This window comes from Tupaia chinensis, unplaced genomic scaffold (genome assembly GCF_000334495.1).
Source record: "Tupaia chinensis unplaced genomic scaffold, TupChi_1.0 Scaffold139431_1, whole genome shotgun sequence".
NCBI classification, from domain to species: domain Eukaryota; kingdom Metazoa; phylum Chordata; class Mammalia; order Scandentia; family Tupaiidae; genus Tupaia; species Tupaia belangeri.
The window spans coordinates 1,636,288-1,650,272 of record NW_006199316.1 but is presented as its reverse complement, the minus strand read 5'-3'; the positions used below and the strand labels follow the sequence as shown (position 1 = coordinate 1,650,272).

At 46.1% G+C, this 13,985-nt stretch overlaps 1 protein-coding gene across 1 annotated transcript in view; it reads left to right on the top strand.

The window, feature by feature from the left end:
* The window catches only part of TENM4 (teneurin transmembrane protein 4), a 665,800-nt gene that overhangs the window by 632,483 nt on the left and 19,332 nt on the right, over nucleotides 1–13,985 (top strand). The window contains 3 exon segments of the mRNA XM_027765687.1: nucleotides 2,916–3,088; nucleotides 10,216–10,242; nucleotides 10,245–10,447. Of these exon segments, the coding sequence (XP_027621488.1) occupies nucleotides 2,916–3,088; nucleotides 10,216–10,242; nucleotides 10,245–10,447 (403 nt within the window).

Here is a 13,985-nt window from a genome sequence, read left to right as displayed (position 1 = left end):
CACATTTCTAGGCATATTATATTCAAACTAATGGGTACAAGTGCAGCAAATGTGGGGCCTGAGTGCAGAGCCTAGACCGTCCGGCCGCTCTTTCCATTCCTCTTGGTTAGAAAGAAAGTCTGCCCGGGCCTTGTGGGCTCCCATCACTCAAGCTGTGACAGGCGTAACTATGCACTTACCCAGAAGTCACCTCATCGTGGGATCAGGGCTTATAGCAGCCACTTAGAATTCACAGAGAGAAAAGACCTGTCCCACCTTGCTGAGAAAGCTCGTGGCAGCTCTGTAGCAGGGCAGAAAGGGGCCCGCAGAAGGCATGCCCCAGGCCAAAGGTGCTCAAGGCCCAGAGGATCCGCAGTGCCAACTCTTCCCATGCAGAGTCAGAAGGAACAGTGTTCTGATGGCATAATCACAGGTGTCGACCCATCAGCAGAGATCCAGTGGCATTTCTCAAGCTCTGGAAGATACTGAATGAATAAGAGACAAGGAAATTTTATAAATTGGTTGTTCTATTTGATATTCATTTAATGAAGGCATTTCAGTTCTTCTAGTGGAAAAATGCGAGGAGTAGAAATTACTGGTTTTTGGTCGCCTCACATGAAATGAAAACCAGATCTTGAAGGCACGAGGCCTTTTCATTGTATCTTCTTCAGGCTCAATTGAATTATGCATGGCAGGCTACCTTCAATAATAATTACAATCACCTGCCTTTATACGAAACTACTTTCTGTCTCTGAGACCAAAGCTCTGGGGAGCTGCCTTGGGAGATTGCAAAAGGATCATTTAAGCCAGAGCAGTGTTTCCATGTTTGTACATTCATCAGAGGTCTACTCTGTACCTACTGTGCGCCACGCTTCTGATGAGCCCTCCAAGTAAACGAACCATGGAAGGGGCCTTCACATCCAGTCTGGCATCTGCTCATTTGCTCCACCAACATTTCCTGCCTATCTTCTCTGTGCCTTCCCAATGCTGGTCAGGTAGAGATGAATGGAGAGCCAGCCCTCGGGTTGTGGTGGCGTCCAGGCAGCGTGACTGCAGATTCCCCTCAGCAGACCTGTAGCCAGGTGCTCACAGTCTGCAAAGGGAGAGAACTTGCTCATCAGCCTTTCAATACTGTATGCAGAGCACCACCGGGAGGAGGGCAAGCCCACGAGAGCTCTGTGAGGGGCATTTGAGCAAGACCTTGTTAGAAGTGGTGTTGAAATGACACCTGTCCCCTAGTTAGTAATCTCTCAAGTCTTACCTGTAGGACTCGGAAACAGCTTTCTAAATATTCATTTAATTGCACAGGTGCCTCACAGAGACCCAGAAGACAACTTTACCCCAGAAGTAAAAGCCAAGTAGTAGAAGAGTCCAGTAGGCAATGTGGGAAGACATGGATAGCTAACAGCTTAACCCAGGCTGTAATCTTGCACATGGGCAGAAGTCAGAAATATTAACAATAAGGGCCCAGCAGGTGACGTGAAGGTTAAGAAACTGAATCTCACATGCCACCTTCCAAAGTTTGAGTCCTGCCCCTGGCGACTTTAAAATTACGCTGGGCACATGTATGTGCATGCCTAAAATCCTTAGAGGAAAGTGGAGAAGAGAGTGCAGCATGGGGAAGGGGGAATTTCTCACTTTCTCTCTCTTTGGTAAGCACATGTGCCCTATAGCAAAAACTTAAAAAAAAAAAAAAGAAAAAAGAAAAGAAAGAAAGAAAAGCATATATGTGAGTGAAGACCTTTTTCTTATTCACAAAGAGGCTATTTTAAGCTTGCCTTTTTGCACTTCAGTATCCCCTAATTAAAAACAATGACTAAAATGTTAATGGCCCACTCTCTGCCATCTCCCCGTCACTTCTGTAGTAGGAGTGCAAGCAGTGATGGATACTTGCAAATGGTGGAACAGAAATGTTCATGGAAGACAGAGGCATTTTGGAAGTGAGCAGATCCGGTTTAGAGTTTCTGTTCTACCATCATGCTTATGAGCTTGTGCGACCCTGAGAAGACTTCGCTTTTCCACACCTCCAAAGAGGAGAGGATATATATCTTTTAGACTAGGACTAAACAAAAAATGTATTAATGAGGAGTCAGTGAAAGAAAGGATAAAGAGCACCCCGCACCATGCTTAGCGCACAGTAGCTGTCCAGTCATGGTAGCGCGCTCTTACCATTATCGGGGAATGCCGTCAGGATCAGCGATGTGCTTCAGAAAGACCACCCGAGAGCAAAGCTCTGGGTTCTGAGTCGCACGTGCATAAGCACTTAGTGCCAGTGTCAGATCCAGGCCAGATCCAGATCTAGCCTGAGTCCAGGCTCAAATACAGGGGTCCCTTTTCCTAGGGTCTATACCGTTCTAGGAAGGCCCTGAATAATAAAAAAAAATAATAAAATAATAAAAAAAAATAAAATAAATAAATAAAATAAATAAAATAATAAAATAATAAATAAAAATAATAAAAAAAAAACTTTTATAACCAGTTCTTCAGGAGATGGCTTGCAGAAGGTATTTAAACATCAAACTTGACTATCACTTTTGGGGAGTTCCCCAGCTCTAAGATTCAGGGTTGTCCATCCCAACGTGGGCCACAATCATCCTAGCCCTTCACAAATAGGGTCTGGTTTACAGCCATGGGCCACTCCACAAATCCTCACAGGAGTCCCAGCCAGCACTGCTGTGAGGGGGTTGTCTCCACTGTCGGATTAGGAGAGGAAGACTCATTGTGGTAAACCACACCTGCAGTCGGGTATCAGCCGGCAAAGTCATGTCCTGTCATGTCATGAACTGAGTGCTGGGACCTGTGCAGGGAGACATGGGGCCATGGCAGTCCAGGAAAGAAGCAGAGCATACAAAGTTGCTGCGTGAGGTGGAGACACCAGGTTCCTGCTACAGCAAGTCCACTTTCCTGTTAACTTAGCATAACCCTTTGGTTTCCAGGTATGACAGCTTCGGCCGCCTGACAAATGTGACCTTCCCTACTGGCCAGGTGAGCAGTTTCCGGAGCGATACAGACAGCTCAGTGCACGTCCAGGTAGAGACCTCCAGCAAGGATGATGTCACCATCACCACCAACCTGTCTGCCTCGGGTGCCTTCTACACACTGCTGCAAGGTAAGCCGGGTGGAGCTGCGAGCTGAGAGACAGAGGGTGGGAAGACCCCTCTGGAGAAGACACAGTAAGCAAGTTGCTCTGTAGCAAATTAAAAACTAGTAATAATGGGGACCAGCAGGTGGCGTGGTGGGTAAGGCACTGAGCACTCCCACATGGCTGACCATGGTTTGAGTCCTGGACCTGGCTGCTTTCTCACTTTCTCTCTCCCTCTCTCTTCCTCTGTGTGTGTGTGTGTGTGTGTGTGTCTAGTCAAATTAAAATGAGTGAATAAATTAATAATAATGATACATATTTTAACAATTTTTTAATTTATTCATTCATTTAGTTTTTAGTTTTTAGCTTTTTGTTTTAATTTGACCAGAGAGAGAGACACAGAGAGAGAGGAAATGAGAAAGCAAGCCACCAGGTCCAGGACTCAAACCATGGTCGGCCATGTGGAAGTTTCCAGCACCTTAACCACCGCACCACCTGCTGGTCCCCAATAATGATATATTTTTTAAAATTATTTTTAGTTGGCATAATGGCTATGTGCTGGACTCCCATGTAGTCGACCACAGTTCGAGTCCTGGACCCAGTGGCTTAAACTCACGCCGGGCGTGTGTGCGTGCGTGCCCAAGATCCTGAGAGGAGAATGGAGGAGAAGGGATTGCGGCATGGCCATCCCCCCGGGGGGTGATTTCTTGCTTTCTCTCTCTCTGTCTCTCTCTGTCTTTCTGGCAAATGCACGCGCCCTATAGCAAAACCTCTCCAAAAAAGTTTTATTTTTAAAAATGTGTGAAAAGCCAGTTGCTGCAGTAGCTGATCGAGGACAGGAAAGCATCACCGGTTTCTTCAGTCTGTTTTGCCATCTCATTTTGCAAAATGCACCAGCTGAGTCCTGTAAATTCTCTCCCAGAAGCTTCAGAGGAATATTGGATTGCCTCATCCCATTATCATCAGAACAAAGGGGAGAGAATCCATTAGTTGGTAATCCCGGTGACCTCATTACTCTGCCATTCTAATGGCTTCCAGATTAAAAGACTTAAACTCACACTGGTGCAAGGGAGGACAAAGGACAAGAATAATTACACCTAATTATAGAGGAATTGGGGCACAGAGAAGTCCCTCCGGAAACTCAGGTGAGAAGGTTTGGGCCTCAGCTCAGATTCCATAGAAAAAGGACCCTTCTCTGCCTCTGTCCAGTGTCCCTGTGGCACGGCGACCTTTTGGCTTCAGGTAAATCACAGTGATGCACTCTTGCTAGGACCCGTCTGCCTCAGTCATTCTCCTGGGATGTGGTGACCGGAACAGGCTTGCAGCTTGGTTGAATTTGGTGAGCATGAAAAGGAAGGAGCCGTCACTAGGGAAAGCCTTGCCTGGTCTTCTCCAGCCCATCCCTCCAATGGCTCCTTCCACTCCCTAAGGCTTTGTCTCAAAATGGTAAAAAGAGCCTCGTGCTGGAAGTCAGGGACCCAAGGTCAGGTTCTGACTGTGCTCCTTCCTCACCCACCATGGCCCTTGGTTTTCTTCTCCAGGAGAAGAAAGCAAGTTGAGGCTGTGCTGAATGGCACACCTGGGGTCTGTGGACCACGGCCCCCAGGCCTGCTGCGCCACCCTACCATATGACCTGGGCAGGGTGTCTCCTTCTCTGAGGTCTGGTTTCTGAGTCTGAGAAACGGGGCTGTGTGTAATACCTGCCTCATACTCGTGCTGGTTGCTCATACTGCGCCTTGAACATTTGTCAAGTGACTAGCATGGGCCACCACGCAGTATTGCTCAGTAAATACTTGTGGATGGATGGATGTATTGATTGATTAGCAAGCAATTAACGTACCACAAGAAAATGAATGCAAGGGAACAAAATATGGTATAAACGGTTACGTTGCTGGACTCTCACGTAATCAACTACAGTTTGAGTCCTGGACCCAGCAACTTAAAACTCACATCGGGCATGTGTACATGCATGCCCAAACTCCCAAGGTAAGAATGGAGGAGAAAGGACTGCGGTGTGGCCATTCCCCCTGGGGGGGTGGTGGTGATTTCTCTCTTTCTATCACTTTCTGTCTCTCCAGTCAGCGCAAGTGCCCTATAGCAAAAATCTCAAAAAAAAAAAAAAAAAAAAAAAAAAGAAAGAAAGAGAAAAGAAAAGAAAATTAATGTGTTTTCACAACAATTTTTATTCCCAAACATAGTCCTTTGCCTCGCAAAGAATAACGGGAATTCTCAAAGAGGAAGAAAGTCACCCTGGAGTTCTTTCTCCACCTTTAACTGTGGGTTGGGACACACCCAGGCATTTCTGCTCTGACTGGGTTATTCCCAAGAGAAAGTCTCAGTTCTGAGCCAGCCAGGATTCTGCTGGACCCTGGAGAGCAGGGACGGCACTTGTCCTTTGGGCCTGTCTGTCTCCTTCAGTGAGGTTAAGAATCATCCCATCCATTCACTCCATAATGCGAAACTGGCTCTGAGTATTTTCCTCAAAGGTTGGTGCAGGCTTTCTTATACTGGGACGACTTTTTTCAATTAAAAACCAAAATAAAAAGCCCCATTCCTCCCTTTTAACATGCACCATCCGTTTAACAACAACGTTTTGGGTGAAGGGAAAAAAAGACACTGCTCCAAGGGCATGCGTGGATTGTAAGCCACATTCCAATCTCAGAAACATTTAAATGTGAAAAGAAAAAGCACGCTTAAAAATCCAGGAAACAAGGTACCTGTTTTCTTCTTGGACATCTCTGGAAAGCTGTCTTTTCTTTTTCTTTCTTTTTTTTTTTTTTAAGAATTATTTATTTTATTTTACTCACGATTATTTTTTTTTTTAATTTACTATGGGGCATGTGCACTCACCAGAGAGAGACAGAGAAAGAGAGAGGGAACATGAGAGAGCAAGCTGCCAGGTCCAGGACCTGAACTGTGTTTGACCATGTGGAAGTCCAGCACCTCAACCACCACGCCACCTGCTGGCCTTTCTGCATTACAGACCATGCTCAGGTGGTCAGTTTGCAGCTGCCTCAGTGGCGCCCTTGGGACAGGCTCTCCTGGTTTCATCTGATGTCTCAGCTGTGGAAAATAATAAGCAGTGGCTGCTAACGAGCAGCAGCCTTGGGAAGTCACGGCCGAATTAAATGCAGATCATCTGAGCTGGGCGTCTGCAGACACAGCTCCAGCTAGTCACCGTTAATGGACGGATGTGGATGCAGCCAGGGTGGCTTTCAAAGATAAATCGACGTGGGCTTTTTCACTGTTCAGAGGAAGTAAAATACAGATTGTCAGTGAATAATGCATAGCAAGTTGGAAGCAGAGTTCAGAATTCTGTGTGTGTGAGAAAGAAAATGGAGAGAGGGTGGAGGGAGGAGAACAAAGGGGCTGATTAGATGCCATTCCAGCAGGGAAGATTCAGTGAGGGCTTCCCAGGAAAACGACCTCCTTATCGCTTGACTTCGCCTGGACAAAACCAAGTTCAGTCCCACAAATGCTCTCCAAGCACATGCACTGACTTCAGTAATGATAACTAACGTTCTGGAAAACTTATTAACCATTTCACATTTTACGTTCATGGTGTTCATCCTTACCACAAGCCAGTGAGCTAAGTATTATTTATATTTCCATGTTCCAAGTTAAGGCAATGAGAGGTTAAGTCACTTAGCCCAAGTCACACATGTGGCAGGAGACCTGGCCCCAGACAAATGGGCTGCAGAACCCGTTCTCTTCACCACTAATCTAAAGGCAATGGGAACTTTTTTTTTCTTTTTTTTTAAAGAGAGATTTTTGCTATAAGACACGTGCACTCACTGGAGAGACATGGCCACACCGCAGACCCTCTCCCTTCATTCTCCTCTTAGGATTTTTTTTTTTTTTTGGAGAGGTTTCTCACTATAGGGCGTGTGATCGCCAGACAGACAGAAAGAGACAGAGAGACAGAAAGCGAGAAATCACCCCCCAGGGGGATCGCCATGCCGCAATCCCTTCTCCTCCATTCTCCTCTCGGGATCTTGGGTACGCACGCACACGCGCTTGGCATGAGTTTTAAGCCACCGGGTCCGGGATGTGAACCACAGTCGACTACGTGGAAGTCCAGCGACATAGCCATTATGCTAACTGCTGGTTCCCTCCTCTTAGGATTTTGAGCACACACACATGAGTTCCAAGCTGCCAGGTCCAGGACTTTAACCATGGTCAACTACATGGGACTCCACTCCATTATGCCATCTGCTAGTCTCAGCAATGGGGAACTTTTGTAGGACATGTTCAGTACTAGAAAAATTCACTATGGCAGGTGTGTGAAGTGGGGTGGTGGAGAAGGAGGAGAGAAAAGAGATACATGTGGGACCAGTGGTCGGTGTAATGGCTATGTCACTGGACTCCCATGTAATTGACTGTGATTTGAGTCCTCGAGCCTATGGCTTAAACTCACACTGGGTGCGTGTGCGTGCATGCCCAAGATCCCAAGAGGAGAATGGCGGAGAAGGGATTGAGGTGTGGCCATCCCCCCTGGGGGGTGATTTCTCACTTTCTGTCTCTCTGTCTATCTCTTTTTCCAATGAGTGCACACGCCCTATACTAAAAATCTCTACAAAAAAAAGGAGAGAGAGCGAGAGATACATGATAATGACTAGCACAGTGCCAGGCATATAAAGCTAGTAATAGCTAATATTTAGAAAACACTTAGTATATGTCAAGTACTTAGCACTTTATATTCATTATCTCAGAGCATCCCCATGAAGCAAGGGTATAGTGATTATCCTCAGTGTGCAGATGAAATAATGGAGGCATGAAAAGTTAAGAATTTGGTCTGGGGCCAGCAGGTCTGTGGTTCAAGTCCCAGACCTGGTGGCTTAGTTTCTCACTTTCTCTCTCTTCCACTCTCTCTCTCTGTCTCTGGTGAGTGCATGTGCCCTGTAGCAAATTAAAATAATAATAATAACAAATAAATATTTTTTTTAAGAAATTTGGCCAAGTGAGACAATGTCAGAACTGAAATGCAACCTGGGTGAAATGGCTCCCAAGTCTTTGCAGTAGTGCCTTTCACAGTAAACACTTGAAGAGGTGAGAATGTGTTCATTATCAGAGAGGTGGTCCTGTGTCCCTCAGCCGAAAGACCACTGACGAGGCCTATAGAGAAGCTGAAGCGTGAACAGGAGAGAGAAGCATCTGTTCTGAGGAACAGAGGCAGCTCTGGGAAGAGGTGACCTGAACAGAGTTGGAAGGAAGGACTTGGTCTGGCATTTACAGAAGAGAAGAGCAGTGCAGACACAGGGAACAACCGAGGGAAGGCGGGGAAAGAGGGCAGAACACAAACCCAGGGTACTGTTTCCATTGTCAGGAGAGAAATCGGCATGTTTTACAGCCCAAATTTACTTTTTTCTTTTAAATGAAATCTGAATTTAAAAGTTTTTGTTAATGTAAATTTTCAAGTCAGATCTAGAGATTTGGAGTTTTGTTTATAATTTGCCAGAGGGTACATGCACCCACCCGAGAGAGAGAGAGAGAGAGAGAACGCACCACCCCTGGAGAATGAGTTAGCGGCGATCTCTTCATTTCTCCTTCCTTTCAGGACTTTGGACAGTCTGCACATGCCCACAGCAAGTTTTTTAAGCCCCTAGATCCAAGACTTGAACCACACAGTCAGTCATATGGGATCCAGCTCATGTCACCACCCAGGCCATGACCTAGCCTCCAGATCTGCCTTATATTTGGCATTCAGTGAGTGATTTAAGTATGGCAGGTTTTTTGGTTCATTTTACTATAAAGAACATTATTACCCTCGTGTATATCAAGAGCATTAAACATATTCAACCCTTTGTCCTATTCATTTTCCTTTCAGGAACCCATAAAACCCATGAAACATTGATTTATCAAAAAAAAATTTTTTTAAGCTGAGATAGTCACATACCATTAAATTCATCCTTTCAAAATGTATACTCCAGGAACCAGCAGTTGGTGTAATGGCTATGCCACTGGACTCCCATGTAGTCTACCACGGTTCAAGTCCTGGACCCAGTGACTTAAACTCACGCCAGGTGCGTGTGCGTATGTGCCCAAGATCCCGAGAGGAGAATGGAGGAGAAGGGATTGTGGCTTGGCCATTCGCCCTTGAGGGTGATTTTTCGCTTTCTGTCTCTCTGTCTTATCTCTCTCTTTCTGGTGAGTGCATGCATTCTATAGCAAAAACATCTCAAAAAAAAAAAAAAGTAAAATTCAGTGGCTTTTAGTATATTTACAAAGTTGTACAACCATCACCATGATCTAATTCCAGAATCTTTTTTTAATGTTTGTTTGTTTGTTTTTGGAGAGGTTTTTCTATAGGGCGTGTGCACTCACCAGAAAGACAGAAACAGAGAGACAGAAAGCGAGAAATCACCCCCAGGAGGGATGGCCACGCTACAATCCCTTCTCCTCCATTCCCCTCTCAGGATCTTGGGCACGCACACACATGTTCCTGGCATGAGTTTAAGCCTCTGGGTCCGGGACTTAACCGCAGTAGACTACATGGGAGTCCAGCAACATAGCCATTATGCCAACTGCTGGTCCCTCCAGACTCTATATCACCCTCAGAAAGAAATCTTCTACCCATTTGCAGTCACTCTACATTCTTGCCCAGCCCTCAGCCTCTGGCAACCACTAATTTACATCCTGTTTTATGACTGTACCAGTTTGGGAGATTTCACATAAATGAATTCATGCAACACACGGCCTTTGTGTCTGACTTCTTCCCCTTAGCATAATGTTTAAAGTGTATTTATTTGCAATGTTACTTATAACTGTGAAGAACTGGAAATGAAGTGAATATCTGCTTGCGGTTCAGTTAAATAAATCATAGTATTTCCATACAGGGGAATATCATATAGTCATTAAGAAAAATGTTTATGAAGAATATCCAATGACGTATTATAAATGCAGTCATCAGAGAAAAGCACCTTTAAGCAATTCATTTCAACCATAAGTACAATCAGAAGCATCCTAAAATCTACAAATAATCAAAATATTTTTAATGGTTTTCTTTGGGTATTGAGATTATGGATGATCTTCTCTATCTATTCCCCTAGTTTCCTCCGCAGTAATGGATTACTTCTGTACAACCCCCATGCTGCCCCCACTGCACACACACCCCTAGCCTGCTTCCCTGAGCCGTCTGTGCTCCTCTCCTGCAGACCAAGTCCGGAACAGCTACTACATTGCGCCGCCCCCCTGCGGCTGCTGCTGGCCAACGGCATGGAGGTGGCGCTGCAGACCGAGCCCCACCTGCTGGCTGGCACAGTCAACCCCACCGTGGGCAAGAGAAATGTCACCCTGCCCATTGACAACGGTCTCAACCTGGTGGAGTGGCGGCAGCGCAAGGAGCAGGCACGAGGCCAGGTCACCGTCTTCGGGCGCCGGCTTCGGGTGAGCAGGACCTCTGGGGGCAGCTGCAGCCTGTGAGGAAAGAATGAGGGGGAATCTGGGAACCTGGGTGCTATTCTTGGAACTCTCCCTGGGACCTCAGTTTCCTCATCTGAAAAAGGAGAGATCTAAAGGGGGAACCATGTATAAAATGAGGCTCTTGTGTATCTTTTCCATTCTTACTCATAGAAGGATCACCAGCTTTGGTGTTGGTCAGGTCTGGGTTGAACTTCCAGCTTTATTTCTGAGGGAACTTGGGCCAGTCAGTAATCTGAGAGCCTCAATTTCATTATCATGGAATGGGGAAGATAAAGCCCTTCTACGAGTTGCTACAAGGAGTAGAAGTAACGTACAACGTATCTCGTCCTGAGTCTGATGGTATAGTAAGTGGTCAATAAAATAGCTACCCATGTTGTTATCGATGTTATTATTATTGCTATTATTGCTGTCACTGTTGCCCTGTCCCCAGATTCAGCTTAGCTATTTGGAAACTAAGCCACATTTTCTGCTCCTTCCTGGTACAGCCTTCCTAAAAAAGCAAAATGATCTCGCCATGGCCGTCACTGCCAGCAGGTTGGCAGGGAGGCCTGCACTTCAGGGTGTGGCTGTCTGTTGTTATCGATGTTATTATTATTGCTATTATTGCTGTCACTGTTGCCCTGTCCCCAGATTCAGCTTAGCTATTTGGAAACTAAGCCACATTTTCTGCTCCTTCCTGGTACAGCCTTCCTAAAAAAGCAAAATGATCTCGCCATGGCCGTCACTGCCAGCAGGTTGGCAGGGAGGCCTGCACTTCAGGGTGTGGCTGTCACACTCGCTCCTCCTGGACTCACTCCCCACGTGCTGTGGAATGCAGCCTCTGCCCCAGGCTTGATCTCCAGCCCCTTCTCCCTTCAGCTTCAGAAGGAAGGTGACGGACGGGGCGAAAGCTAATGAATTCTAGGCCAACACTTTGCAGACCTCGGGTGCCCAGTAGATATGGGTGAGCCAGGTGTTCCTAATACTCTGAAAACCATAGAAGCATCCTCACAGCCACACAGCTTGGGCTCTCTTGAGGCCCCCACCCTTCAGCAAGGAAAGTTCATTCAAGCTCCTGTTTTATATGGGAGCAACCACAGTCAGAGAGGGTTGGGGCCAGCAGATGGCAAAGCGGTTACATCACTGGACTCCCACATGGCCCACCATGGTTCGTGTCCAAAACAGTGACTTAAAAATCATGCTGGGCACATGTGAGTGTGTGCCCAAAATCCTGGGAGGAGAAGGGATTGCAGAGAGGGCATGGCTCCTGAGGGGTGATTCTTACTTTCTGTTTCTGTCTGTCTGTCTGTCTCTCTCTCTGGCCAGCACACATGCCCTAAGACAAAATACCTCTTAAAGAGAGGGAGAGAGATAGAGAGGTGGGGAAGGGGGTGGTAAGCTGCATTTTCAGAGGCCCAGAGTCGGGTGGTGATAAAGAGGAGCAAATAGGCCCACACAGATACAGACTCAGAAAGTAGCTTATCTGAAATCATACAACTAGAACCCCAAAACCAGGCTTCCTTTAACCTCAACAGCTCAGAACTCAGTCAACAGCTCTGGTAATACCTATGGTAGGAACGGCCTCCCACTAGCTCCCTGAAGAAGGCTTGTCTGCCTCTGTTCTCCCTGTCTCTATCTGTGGCCTCACAGGCCCCCTGTCTGGATCCTCAGAGAGCCCTTCCTGCACATCTGAGGCAGCGTGCTAAGTGGAAAGTTTGACCTGGTTTGATTCCTGCCAGGACTGGATTCCTGAGCAATTCCTCGGAGCCTCAGATTCCTCTGCAGAAACAAGATAACATATTCAAAGCACCCAGCCCAGTGCTGGGGAACCCCAGGTGCCCAGTAAATGGCAGCGATTAGACTGGGATCTCCTGTCTGCCATGTGAACTGGACTGCCCACTTCCCAGGGTTTCATTGGTCCCTTTTCTAGCCTGAGATTGATGGGGCTCTAGTTGGCTGGACACATCTCTGTCCTTCTCGAATAAATGGCCACCCGTGGTGGCGGCACGTGGAATTAGAACGTTAGCCGGCTGTGCCTTGCCATAATGGAGCTCATTTTTTATACAGCCAGGAACTTCTTTAATAAAGAAAGATGTAAAATAATCTCATTCCCACCACTGCTGAGCGCAGGAAGCATTAGGTGGTTCCCCAGCGAGCTACTTAATTCAATTTTATTAACTTGGCCACAGAGGTACAGGTCGTCTTCACAAGGGGGCCCTCAGGGAATGGGGGGTGGGGGCAGCTGTCTGGATGGCACTACCCTGAGGTGGCGAGTCATAGCAGGACCTTCCAAAAGACGCTTTCTCAAGCATATTGAAAAGGTCCCTGTCGTGGGTGTGGGTGCAGCATCTCCATCTTCCATTGCCCTCTGCGAGAACAAACCTCAGCCTCCACCATCTCGGATTTTTCCTGGGAACTATTTGCCACGCTGTCTTTGCTTCTGCAGTTGTGTTTGATTACCCCAGGGAAGGCACGCCATTATAACCAGGCCACTCACAGCTGAAGTCGTCTCGGCCTCATCATTATAAATCCTTATTTTCAAGGCCTTAGAATTTGTCTGGGGAGAAGAGAAAGACACACATGTCTCCTCTTCCTCTGAAAACGACCAGATCATTTGCCATCATAATGGAAATTGCAACCGTTCAGTGTCTTCTACACACCTAGCACGCTGCTAGGTAATTAAGTTTCTTCAACCCTTGTAACAGCTCAGTTGTTATACAGAGGAGGAAATGGAGACCCTGAGCAGAGAAGAAACTTGCTCAAGGTCACCCAGAAAGTTGATCATAAACTTGAGGCCAGTATCATGTCCTTCATTCTGTGACCTGGACCCTTTCTGTTAGAAGCACACAGGGCCTGACATAGCCCTCCCTTGAGAACTTCTTGGAGATCTGGTCTGGTGCTGGTAAATTCTTTCAGGTTTTGTTTATCTGAGAATGTTCTTATCTTTTCTTCCCATATGAAGGATAATCTTGCCAGGTATAGTATTCTTGATTGAAATTGCTTTTCCCTTAACACTTTGAATAAATTTTCCCATTGTTTCCTCATTAAATGCAGACACACAGAAATAAGAGTTCAAAAACTAAGAAAATGGCCAACTTAATTGTAGGGACAAGTCTGGAGTTGAATGTTATATCCCAGAATTCAATCGGGAAGATCGAACCACAACAGAAGATAGATTAAGTACATGAGACTGAACTGGTGAAATAGCATTCTGTAACTTTTGACTAAAATATTGCTGCTTTTCTTCTAGCCTTTTTTGTTTGGTTTTAAGAGTTTTTGTCCGGTCTTGAGCTGTCAATATGTTCATGTACCTACTGTTTGAACAGAGTACTAACCTATTTCCAGGGTTTAAGTTTTAAGCAAATTTCCTTACCAATTCAAAACTGCTTTTCTTGAAATTACCAGCCAAACTTGATATTAGTTAGATTATTTAAGAAATTGTGTGATCAATAAAATGTAGGGGGAAAAGGAATAGAAGACAACTGTAGATACCAGAGATAGTGTGAGAAGAGGGTGGGAAAGG